Genomic DNA, 13,112 nt, shown 5'->3' with positions numbered 1-13,112 from the left:
TCACAGTAACGAAATGCCGCTCGGAAGTCAAGGATCAGAGCTTCCTCAAAGGCAGACTCTGGAGGCCCCACTTCAAGCTGCAGTGGGCAGCCTCCTCTTAAGACTGAGCCTCTGAAGGAGGAAGGGTTGGGTGACCCAAAGAAAGAGGCACAGCAGAATTAGAAGGCCGGACCTGGCCAGAGCAGGGCCACACTGATCTTTGACAAGTATCCCAATTGGGTTGTCAGTAATTCTGCTTCTATTCTGTTCCAGGAAGGATCGCTGATCCAATCCCAGTCAGGGCTAACAATTACACACCAGAAAACTCCTGCCCAAGGGGATGGTTATTGGAAGAGATAACTTGCGTGTGGAGACCCACAATGAATCATTCTCAATACAGAGAACTTCATTCTTTTATTCCCTAAGATCACCTCTGCTGTCATGAGGTTGAAACAATCCTTCAGAGGTATGGATCTGAACTCCTAGAATTCTCCACAACGGCCACATTGGATAGGGAATTCTGAAGCTGAGGTCTATACTTTTGGAAAACATCCAGACCGGCCTCAACAACTGCCAATACACCAGCTCTGTGGTGGCACCCCACCACAGCATGGAACATCATGGCATTTACTCACTGGGGCACCTTGCGGTCCAGGCATTCCAGGCACACCACGTTCCCCGTTAAGTCCTCGAGGACCAGGAAGCCCTGGGAAACCTCTGACTCCAGGTGCTCCGGCATCCCCAGGAGGTCCAGGAAAACCAGGCTCCCCACGGATACCTTCCTGTGAAAGGATAGGAGGCTAGTAAGACCTGGTCTCTTCAAACTCACCATGGTATTGAAAAGAGCTCTCTGACGCTACCAGGAATTCTTTAAGCATGCCTTCACAAGACAGGAGTTTTTCCAATGTACCATTCCATGTTCCAGTGACTTGTGAGAGGCTCTGGAAGTTCACAGGGCAGGGAAGCTGGTAAATCCATCCCATACTGCAAAGCTCCAGCATAAAATGGACTCCGCTTTCCTGTTCCTGGACCTGGGGTTCTATTGGGCTTAAAGCTCCCTGTTAATCTAGAGCAGTGTTTGTCAGAGTGTGGTCCAAAGACCCCTGGGGGTACCCCAAGACCCTCTCAAGGGCCCACAAAATTAAAATTATTTGGCAGTCTATGTTGAAAAATAATATAATACAGGTCGTCCTTGCTTAGCGACCACTCGTTCAGTGACCGTTCAAAGTTAGAATGGCACTGAATGGGGAGACTTATGACCAGTCCTCAAAACTGTGGCTGTCACAGCATCCCCCCCGGTCACGTGACTGTGATTTGAGCACTTGGCATCCAGAGTGCAATTACGATGGTTGCAGCATCCTACAGTCATGCGATTGCCATTTGTGACCTTCACTGCCAGCTTCCCACAAGCAAAGTCGATGGGAAGCTGGCAAGAAACCACAAGTCACAGTGACGTGATGTTGCACTTAACGACTGCACATGATTCACTTAACAACTGGAACTGCCAGAACTGCCATCGTAAGTTGGCATGGCCACGTGATTTTTTACTTTATGACCTTGTTAACTGAGGACTACCTACAATATATTAAAATCCCATCAAACAGTTGTGAGAAGAGGTAGTAGCAGCGAATGCATCAACTTTAATTTTTAATATGGTAAATACCAATAAATATAACTCATTCAAACAAAACCTTTTTGGGTCCTCCATAATTTTTAAAAGTGGGAAGGGGTCCTGAGAGAAAAAAGTTGAAGGAACATTGATCCAGACTGTTTTAAAAATCATTGATGCAAAAAGCTGCCTCAGCACAGTGAGTACCAAACATGGTTTTGTATTATGTTAAAGAAGATTGCCTATTGTTTGCCTTAAAATTTACTATCCATTTTTTATTCTTTGCTATTTGAAGGTGTTAAAAATGTAAAACAGTGTAATTATATGGAGCAGGCAGGGGATATGCTACAGAGCTATAAAACTACTTTTACATAAAGTTATAGATCCAGCAAAATTATCATTTTGTTCCTAGCATAAATAACCCATTACTCAAGACTTTTCCCCCATAAGAACGATTATCCCTCCTCCCAGATCATAAGAATTATTATATATATTTTCCAGGTAGACAGACAGACAGACAGATAGACAGACACCGAGGCTAAACCCCACTGTTCAAGATAAGATACATTTTGATCTTAGTAGCAAATAGTCACCTGCCCCCTTGGTCCTGGCTCACCCAATTCACCCTAGAAATAAAGAACAAAGAGAAAAGCTGAGCTGAGGCTCCAAATATCTAAGAGATTTCATTCATACTATCAATTAGTATCAATTGTTATCAATAATATCAATCAATTCTTATCAATTATCAATCAATTATTCATACTATCAATTCTATTCATACTATCAATGTAAGAAAATATTGCATTAGGACCTTAGGGGCCAAAAGAGAGGGGGGAAAACTCTTAGTTTCATCCCCCATCCACTCTTTAAAACATAGAGTTATCCAGGAAAAACAAGACAACTTGGCTAAACACGAATTAATTGGCTTATTTTAACCTCCTTCTCCTGTAAATCTTCTTAAAGTGATTCCCAGTGTTGGTTTATTAAGAAATGGGCCAAATCCTCTCTCTTTGCTGTGAAATGGCCCTCCTGGCCATTTCTGGAGCTTCTGGGATGCCACAGAGTGGAGTCCTTGGTGCTTTTAGAGCTTGGTTGTTTGCTTGCAGACGTTTAATTACCCAACTAGGTAACATCATCAGTCCACTGATGATGCATGATGATGACGATGATGAATGCACTGATGTTACCTAGTTGGGTAATGAAATGTCTGCAAGCAAACAACCAAGCTCAGAGAGCATCAGTTCAGTTCAACCCTGAGCTATAGATATTCTCTTCTACTAGATGCCACGGAGTGTTGGCAGGCCTCCTTGTGGCTCCAAGGAAAAGTGATCAGAGCCCGGATTAGCAGTGGGGCATTTCTACCCAGCAATTTTGTGACAACTGGCAAAATCTGGCCACAGAGGACCTCTGTGCAGAGAAAGACTGGGACATGGTCACTGACAGGAAATCAGCTCAGGAGAAAGGAAGGTCTAAAGGCTAAGGAGCTGAAGCTAAAGGAAGACCCAGCTGTTGGGGAATGGAAATGATATCTGGCCAGATCTTCATCAGAAAACCTCCCCTGACAGTTTGCCTTGGCATAAGTAGGTACTGCAGAAGGTACAAAGATACAGACTGGTGAAGAATGACTGAAGATGGATGCTGAGCTAAAGTACCTGTAAAACTGGCCATGAGTTTAGCAAGAATCCTTAACCTGCCTTTCTTTCACTTCAGAGCAAAATCAGATTCAGGGCTCCTGATTTGGAATGAATTCTGAATTCAGATTGTAGTACTGGATGAGTTTTCTACTGAAAAGCGAACACACACACACACACACACAGACTGATTCAGGAATGTAATGCTAGGGCCACCCTGGGCTTTTGAGTAGGCTTCCTGAGGCCACGCTCCAGAAAAGAATGGTCAGAAACACGACAAAAACCAACCTTTCTTTCCCTTTCATCCTACAGTTAAGAGGACGACTGTCCGGCCAGGTATGTCATATTTGCCATCTTCTGTCATATTAAAACTTACAATTTATTTATTTGCGTTTAATGTATTTATGTGCTGTTTCCTATGCTGAAGCATAACAGAGTGGTTTACAATAAAAGCAGCAAGAAATGCCTAAGCAATAATACATTAAAATAATACTCAATAAAAAACACAGCTTTTCATTACCAAGGGGGCAGGAAAGGGTCTTCTAACTGTCTTACCAGGAAGAAAGGGTCTTCAAGTTTTTTGTTGTTTATTCGTTTAGTCACTTCCAACTCTTCGTGACTTCATGGACCAGCCCACACCAGAGCTTCCTGTCAGTCGTCAACACCCCCAGCTCCCCCAGGGATGAGTCCGTCACCTCTAGAATATCATCCATCCACCTTGCCCTTGGTTGGCCCCTCTTCCTTTTGCCCTCCACTCTCCCTAGCATTAGCATCTTCTTCAGGGTGTCCTGTCTTCTCATTATGTGGCCAAAGTATTTCATTTTTGCCTTTAATATCATTCCCTCAAGTGAGCAGTCTGGCTTCATTTCCTGGAGGATGGACTGGTTTGATCTCCTTGCAGTCCAAGGCACTCTCAGAATTTTCCTCCAGCACCACAGTTCAAAAGCATCGATCTTCCTTCTCTCAGCCTTCCTTATGGTCCTAAAAGTTGTTGTAGTGGGTGCCTCCTGAATTTTACTTGGGGGGAGGGGGCATTCCAATATAGGGTTCCATCAGAGAGAGGGAAAGCCAGATGGCATTTGGGATGCCATCAGAGGGAGGGCCAACTTGGTGACCAACTAGGTTGGTAATGGTGATGGTAATCTGCCTGGTCTGCTGGTTCCAACTTGTTCAGGACTCGTGTGTCATAACCAAAATCTTGAATGTGGCTTGGGAGCTACACCCAGCTGCTTCAACTGTGGTATAACAAGGGCACAGCCTGTTGTCCTACTCAATATCCTGGCAGCTGCCTTCTTAATCTGCTGCTGCTTTCAGACAAAACACAATGGTAGCCTCACATGCAGCACTTTTGAAGAATTTTGGGGGATGCACTCAAAGCAACAGTGAAACCTCAGTTTGTGCATCTCTTGCCTATTTAGCTACACATTTCTCCTGAAACTGCCGAGCCAAATCCAAGCATAGTTCTTCAGCAAGTCAAGGAGGATACTATAGATCAGCGTTTCTCAAACTCAGCCCCTTTAAGAGGCACGGACTGTGCTGGCTGGGGAATTCTGGGAGTTGAAGTCCACACATCTTAGAGGCACTGAAGTTGAGAAACACTATATTAGACCGTCTCACCTTCTGCCCCTTTTCTCCAGAAAGGCCTTCAACACCAGGATCCCCCTATGAGAAAGGAAGAACAAGTCATAACAACAACCAATTACATCCTGTCCATCCAAAATCATTCTTTCTGCCCTGATCCCAAAATCCATCCCATCATTTCTTGCCTACGCCCTTCTCTTGCCTACGTCCTCCTGAGGAGTCTCCACCTTCCTAAGGATTTCATTCTGCAGAGCCCATGACCTTTGTGGGATACCAGCATCCTAGATATATGAAACACGAAAGTCAAGCAGTTCACACAGCCTCTGGACCCACAGATCAATTTTGGGAATCACCAATAAATTGAATGAGGAAGCATCATTTGAAGCCAGTCTTGAGGTTAGACATATAATACCTTGGGATGGAATGGCATTTGAAACAAAACTGACCCTTCAGTTCAGAACAGAGTTGCCAGACTCTTAGCTTGAGCCATGTGCCAAGATCACATTTTGTTCATGCAGAATCAATCATAGTGGTTCCTAATTAGTTTCACAGCCAGATTAAAATGCTGGCCCTTTAAATCCTTTCATAAATTTAATCCCAAGAATGTCCTGCTCAGATTGATCCATACAGTTGCCGAAACCATCAGCTGTCCTCCTATGACAGGTTGTGACCGCAGAGATGGACCTCCTCTATTATACCACCTTGTCTGTCTGAAACCATGTCCCCTAGCTCTCCCACTCAAACAGCAGAAGCTCTGGGGAGGAAACTTAGTTCCTTCGCAGCTCAGACTGAGCACACCTGCCTGCATTCAGTTCTGTATTGAGTGCAGAACTGAACACCAAGGATGCTCCTGTTTTTCTCTGCAGAATGGACTTCCAACCAGTCACAGACTTCTAAATGTGTTGCTGTAGCCCCCGGAATGACAATTTTTGCTTTGTTTTTCTGTGCCAGATCACAAAGTTCCAGTGCTGGCAGTAAACCAGCACTAAGAAAGTTTGCATGTTCTGCACTCAATTGCAAGATTACTATTCCAGGTCCTTGGCACTCCAACTTGGCATCCTTGGAACTGTTGAGGACCTTGATTTTATTTCACCATGAACTTGGCTTGATCAGGTTAAGGAATGAAGCTGGTGACTCCTGGACTAGAGAGGACTGTTATGTCAACACAGAACAGGTACTTTCCAAGGCCACCAAGGGAACAGCCAAGTGTTCGCTGACTCAGAAGAACTGGAGGAAAAAGCCTGGACATGTCTTCTCTGTGGACATGTCTTCTCTGTGTATCTAACTTCTTTCTTCTTTGTAATAGAGGGACTAATTTAACCCAACTGTGTCTGTGAATCTTTTGCCAAGTAAACCCATTCAGAACAAGGTTAAGTGTTTGGAGCAGTGTTTCTCAACCATGGCAACTTGAAGATGTGTGGACTTCAACTCCCAGAATTCCCCAGCCAGCATGCTGGCTGGAGAATTCTGGGAGTTGAAGTCCACACATCTTCAAGTTGCCAAGGTTGAGAAACACTGGTTTGGAGACCTGAGTTTTACAGCTGTGCCAGTTGTGAGACCTGACAACCCAGACCTGCTGATCTCCTCCTCCTCTGAGCTAATAACTTCTTAGGTGCTGGATCCCACCTTTTGGATGCCTTCCTCAGGGAGACACCCCTGGCACCTGAGTCATCCCCTTTTAGATCAGCCCTTCCCAACCAAGGGTCTCTCACCTGTACCTGAATTCATACCATCCTTAGCCAGCACGGCTTCTGGCAACACTAGCTAGAAAGTTGAAATTGAACACATCTGGAGGGCACCTAGTTGAAGACAGCTCCTCTAGCTACTGGAGCAGAGGGAAGATACTTCTAAACTTTTAAGTTTGGGGATAGCTTGACCTCTGGGCAGAGGCATTCACAGGATCTGATGCTTTCATCAACAGAATGAAAATAGTGCTGTGCCACTGAGATGACTGATTGCACCCCGTTTGTACCTCTCAGTCTCTAGACCTGCTGGTGGAAGAGGTGGGGCCAAGCACATTCAGTCCACTTTTTCCTTGGGGGGCTAGGTGGGAGGGTGCTTCCATAAGCCTCCTGCTTCATCTCCTCCCATAACTGAGGGGAAGAGGAAACAACTGCAACCTCTGAAATTGAGCCATTTTATAGCAGACCAGCAATGCAATGTTAGGATCCCGGGGGGAGGGGGCAGTAATGGCATGCTGGGGCCTGCAGGAAGCTCACCAGCTGCCTAACCCATACTAGGTGAAGCCCATTTTGAGGTGCAGCTGAATGGAGATTCAAATAATCAGCAGACCAGAGAGACTGTTACTGGTGTTTTGCAGAAACAGATTCTTGGCTCATCATGCAGACTGCTTGGGAAAAAGACACTCAAAAGCTTCAAACAGATCCTGCCTTAATAAATGCACTATTAAAAGTGGGCTGGAGGTTCCTATCTCACTTCTCAAGATTCTGTATTCTAACCCCTAATTCTTGAAACTCCTTAAAGAAAGTCCCTGTGAATCTTGCTTCCATGAGCATGCGCTGCAGTTTAAGAGCTTGACACCCATTTTCTCCATTGTCCCAGGCCGTTTAACCTTTTCACTTGTCCGCATGCACTGAGACTTTCTGAGCTAACAGAAATCTTTCTGTTTTCCCTTATTTATTTCATAGTTATTGACTTGGCTATTATCTGCTGCTGTTTCTCTATTGATTTCCATGGATTAATCGTACAACTTTTTGTATGTTTTGTTCACTGTTCAGGGAATATTTTATGCTGAAGGCACAAGATCAAAACTTAAGAAATAAAATATGAGCAAAACGGTAGTCAATAAATTGCTAGTTGCTTCACTAGGGTAGCCCTGTAGTAACAAAAAGACTAAAGGGGGAAAAAATGCAGCAAAAGTACTTACAATATCACCTTTGGATCCGGTTTTTCCTGGGAAGCCCTACAGAAAAGAACAGGGGAAAATGTGAAATTTAGAAGATGTTGAACCTATTGCAGCAGTCCACGGAGGCTTCCAGCAGCTTTATTCCAAATGGGTTGGGACTACACAATTCTGAAACTGAATATCTAGGAAAACTGCAGCCTATGACAGAGAGTCAGACAAAAAGGTAGGATAAAAACCTAATCATCACCATCACTATCACCATCTGGGAATCACCAGACCATGCCAGTTATGGGCTTTCAATGGACACCTGGTTGGCTACTGCAGAAAACCAAATGGTGGACCAAGTAAGTGTGATCCAACAAAGTTGTTCTTGCATTTTTCTTGCACTGGCAGCATTCTAATTAAGTGTCCAAGTCTCCATTCTTGGGCACTATCTTTAATGTTATCTAGATCAGGACAGGCCACCTTTCAGCTCATTGAGGGCTGCAGGAATGAGAGTGTTAAGAATTGCCTTGCGTGCCAGTGGTGGCGGGACTGAACAAAGGTGTGGACAGGTCTATAGCCAAAAGTGAGTAAGGTCGCCATTCTCTCTCTCTCACATCCCCCCCCCCCACACACACACATCCTTTTTTGGGGCATCTGTATTCTGAGAACCAGTAACACAACACAAGACACTAAATGGCACTCAAAGATCTCCACAATCATAGCATATTTTAATTAAATATTTAAAGTGGCCAAAATCTCATTAAGATGGCCATATCTGATACGATCTGTGAGGACATATAAGCTATTATGAAATCTGCATTTTTTCCCCTCCGTTTTAATGAATCTTTTAACCTTCTAAATTTCTGGATGCCTCACAATGCTATGTGAAATTGTGCAACACTGACAGCTGCTGGAAAAAATTGGCTTCCAGGAAAAACGGGAATTGCAAAGACAGAAATCTTGCAGAGGAATTTGGAAATTATTGCTTTCAGATGGCCCACTGCTGATCACCTAATATTGCCTTCAAGTCAGGAAAATCAAAAAGTTACCTTGCTGCCTTTAACTCCTGGGAGTCCTTGTGGGCCTGGAACTCCAGAGGGACCCTGCTCTCCTTTTGGGCCCTAGAAGGGAAGGGGGGGGGGAAATAAAATGTGAAGAAGGAGGGGAGCAGAGCAGAGCCAGATACAAAGATACAGAGACACACCCTAAACAGTCTCTTGCTTGTACAGTAAAACCTGAATTTTATATTCAGTAGGTTTTGGACGGAAAGGGCAAAACTGAATTCAGAGTGCGTTACCAAACAATGAATTTTGGTGAATTAGTCCAGATAAAGTCTGTACCTTGTGTATATTTGGATTTAATGCATTCCTTCCTCTCAGTTGGACCATAAATTCAAGGTTTTACTGTATCTGGAGGCCACGAAACAATAGCTGGCAAAGACGTCTCATGAAATAGCTTAGCTATTTTCACGAGCTGTCTGAAAGATATACAATTCGTAAAAGCAAAGTGTTGTTAATTAAGCAGCAATAACTTCTACCCTGCCTGGTGGATACATGCTAAAGCAATAAATTGAGGGTGGGGGAATAGTTCTTCAGTCTGACATGGCTGATAGCCCCTCTGCTTTGCATCTTAAACCATATACAGGATCTACATCCATCTATAGGATTATATTATGAATCTTTGCATTATCTGCTGATAATGGCTGGTTTCCTTTTCTCGAAATACGAGAGAGTCCTCAAAGAGTAAAATGGTTTTCGTAAGGTTAGACCAGCCTTTCTCAATCTTTTGACCCTGGAGGAGCCCTTGAAATATTTTTCAGGCTTTGGGGAACCCCTGCACATTCAGGCTCAAATATAGGCCAGAAGTTACAAAATTATTATATTCATTTCATGGGTAGGCCTGTCTATATGCATTAACAATGTTCTTAAACTAAACATAAAGAATGAAGCTTTAATGTGAAGTTGCCCAAATCTGAAATAAATTTTTAAATAAATCATGATCTCCCAGGGAACCCCTGGTGACCTCTTCTGGAACCCTACAGTTCCAGGGAACTCTGGTTGAAAAACCCTGGGTTAGAGAAAGCTAAACAATTAGCAAAGTTGGGTGTCCTTGCCTTACATATAGCTGGCCCTACCATAAAGCAAATGGACCTTCTGCCATTGAAAAACCTGGGGATTGACATGGGCTACATCCATTTTATCTAGAAAAAAATTTAATCCATTATTAAAAAAAGAGAAAAAAATGTCCATCTAGGTGGCTTAAGCCCAGTTTCACCCTTTGATTTTATTTTGAAGATCAGACTTTGGCTACTTCAAGCAATTTTATGTTTAAACCCTGCTTGCCTGCCTGATGGAATTATTCCATTTATTTTATAAAAAGTTAAAAAGCTGAGGGGCCTTCATCATTCAATAATGCTGGTGTGACTTACAGCACAGGTAAATGGTATCTTCATCATGATTAGATCAAGGTTGGGCAACCTTCTGCTGAGAAATGGTCACAATGAACATGGAGGGAGACTGAAAGCCAGAGTAGGACAAGGATTCTGTGCATTTTTCCTGGAAGTTTGGGGCAGGTTTTGAAGAGAGGGATGGGAGAATGAGATTCTTCAATGCTAAACCTACTTAGGTTTTATACTACATTGGTATGTGTTTCCCATCTCGAGAAAGTGAGAAAGCACTGTGCTAATTCTTTTGTGGTCCAAGAAACCACATACATATACACACAATGGGGAGGGAGGTTTCAGGGATGGTCTCAGTCTTCACTTTCCCTAAGCTGAGAATTGCATTCTTTAAAGCTATATGTCAATGAAGATTCTCAGTCATCCAGGTGGAATTCTCCGTAGGTTGAGTCATGGCAACTGGATTTCTTTCTTTTTGGTTGAAACGTTTCGCTGCTTGTCCAAGCAACTTCTTCATGCTGCTCTTTCATTAGTCCCCAGAAAGATTAAGACCACTTCACAAGTTCACCAGGAAGGCCACTCTTAACAATCCACCTGGGGTTGAACGAGGGATTTAGAAGTAAGACATCCCAAAGGCAATCCACACCTCCATGGCACAATCAACAGCCATTCAGGTGTAGGGACAATGCAGCCACCCTGGAAGACATATATGGCGTCCCTTTACCAACCTTTGCCCAGACTGAAGAAGCTGCTTGGACAAGCACCAAAACTTTTCAACCAATAAGAAAGGAATCCAGTTGCCATGACTCAACCTACAGACATTCTTTAAAGCTAGATTCAATATTCTTCCATCTGCACTTCTCCAAGGCAGGTATAATAAAATCCCCATAGCTGAGTGTATCTGCCCATGTGGCAAAGAGGAAGTTGAAACCATCTCACACATGTTACTACGCTGTAAATTTCATAGGAGCATTAGGTCAATCTACATCTTGCCCCAATAGATACATTTCCTGGGAGTCCAGATAATTTTGATGTGAACCATCTTCTTCAGGATCTAAAACCATACATTACGTGAACAGTAGCCAAATTTTGTGTTGCTGCAATGAAAATAAGACAAAACCGGCTAAAGAAGTAATTACCCTTGTTTTAAAGATTACGTTCAAATTGAAATCTTAATAAATTGCTTGGGGATATATATTTTTATTTTTTATTTTATACTTATAAATGTTTTAGACTCACACTACTTGGGTAACAAATGTATTAACATAGTAATATAGGAGTATTATTATGTGATCTATTTGACTAGTTGGTAGTATACTATTGCATTTCTTTTACTTTGTTTCTGTCCTTTTAAATTTTGCTGGTCATTAACTGAATAAATATTATTGATTGACCGACTGGTCTCAGTCCTCAAAAACCCAAGTCTGCCAATCCCGCTCTTAAATGCTCCTTCCCTGTGATGGTGTGATAATAGATAAAAATTGCACACTCAATTTTCTCACTTTAGAAACAGACCCACAGTCAAGGACAAGACGGAAGAGAAGCAAGTAACAGCAGGGGTCAACTAGAGATGAATATGTGATGATTGCAAATCCAGGTAATGTTTACTGCAGCCTGGTTGAAAACACAGTTTCAATTATCATTTCAAACTGCCACCTTCATTTCCTGACCTCTTTTCTTCGGCATAGCAGCCTGGTGTACCGAAATTTAACAGGCAACAGCTTTCTCTCTTTTATCCCCATCTCAGAAAAAACTCTGCTGCTGTAACGGCAGCTCGGTGGGTGGACATGAACAAAGAAGGCTGTTTACTGATAGAGAGATAAAAAGCATGGGAAAAGGCCCCCTTCTTGATGTCTGTGGAATACATATTACACTAATGCAAGACTCTTTTTAACTGTGGTTTGTTGCATAAGCTTAGTGGCTTGGTTCATTCATCACCCAGCAAGGTAATGGCTGGGGCCATGCACTGCTTCAAGACTGAAACAGACCTAATAAGCTTTGACCTTGTCTCGTGACAAGCCCAATCAGGCTAAAGTTGAAGCACAAGCAAGTTGCTATTGTTGTTCTTAAAGTTTTCACATATATCTGATGAGTTGCCGTAAGGATGAAACTGGTCATGTACTGCCTCCTGGTGGTCAGAGTAAGAATATCCCTACAGAATAAACACTGTATAAACCAGGGTTTCTCCGCCAGGGTTCCGTGGCACCCTCAGCTTCCGCGAATGGTCAGTAGGGATTCCCTGGGAGATGGCAATTTATTTAAAAAATCATTTCCAATTCGGGCAAGTTCACACTAAAGAGGTCAGTTTCATTCTTTATTTTTAGTTTAAGAACACGGTTAATGCATATCGACAGGCCTGCCCATGAAATGAATACAATTTTGTAATTTTGGGCCTCTATTTGAGCCTGAATGCACAGGGCTTCCCCGAGGCCTAAAAATATTTCAAGGGTTCCTCCAGGGTCAAAAGGTTGAGAAAGGCTGGTATAAATCAAGAGTTGAGGTAGAAGTCATGTAAACCTCATAAAACAAGGGCATGACATACTACAACATCTATAGCTCTCTGTCTAAGAGCTTGTGAAAAGAAAGGTGGACTGCAGATACCACTCAAAAGATGGATACCCCTTGCATCAATCAGAATCAGACCAACCCAGATGCATCGTGGGATTCTACTCCTTGTAGGTCCATGTGCCTTGTGGTCAAAATAAGTTGGAAATAACTATTTTGGGGCTGGTTACTCTTGTGTAGTTGCTTGTGTAATCTTGTATACAAGTATATAGCTATATACGCTTGTATAGTTACCCCCAACATACCACTCCCAATAGTTAATATTCTCTTCCTCCCCAGGAAGACGTGGGAGAAAGATTTAGAGAAAAGGATATTGGATATTTGGAGCTGGCACTTGGGATTGTCACTGTCATGAGGAAGGAAAGAAGATTCAGTTCGGGTGGAGAAAGGAACTTTGTTGTTGTTCTTTTCCCAACCTAAGATTCACAGTAAGAAACAAGGTACTGTAATAAAAAGGACTGCTGCACTCAAAGGGCAGCCCCAGTGGGTTATAGATAG

The 13,112-nt window shown here is 43.0% G+C and overlaps 1 protein-coding gene across 1 annotated transcript in view; it reads right to left on the bottom strand.

Moving 5' to 3' along the window:
* The window catches only part of COL9A2 (collagen type IX alpha 2 chain), a 61,031-nt gene that overhangs the window by 6,187 nt on the left and 41,732 nt on the right, over positions 1–13,112 (bottom strand). The window contains exons 24-28 of the mRNA XM_063312086.1: positions 8,701–8,772; positions 7,688–7,723; positions 4,837–4,881; positions 2,182–2,214; positions 615–761 (exon numbers count right to left, since the gene is read on the bottom strand). Of these exons, the coding sequence (XP_063168156.1) occupies positions 615–761; positions 2,182–2,214; positions 4,837–4,881; positions 7,688–7,723; positions 8,701–8,772 (333 nt within the window). The remainder of the gene's footprint in view (positions 1–614; positions 762–2,181; positions 2,215–4,836; positions 4,882–7,687; positions 7,724–8,700; positions 8,773–13,112) is intronic.

The sequence above is a fragment of the Candoia aspera genome, chromosome 10 (assembly GCF_035149785.1).
Source record: "Candoia aspera isolate rCanAsp1 chromosome 10, rCanAsp1.hap2, whole genome shotgun sequence".
NCBI lineage: Eukaryota > Metazoa > Chordata > Lepidosauria > Squamata > Boidae > Candoia > Candoia aspera.
The sequence above is the reverse complement of the archived record's forward strand: the minus strand, read 5'-3'. Positions and strand labels throughout refer to the sequence as shown.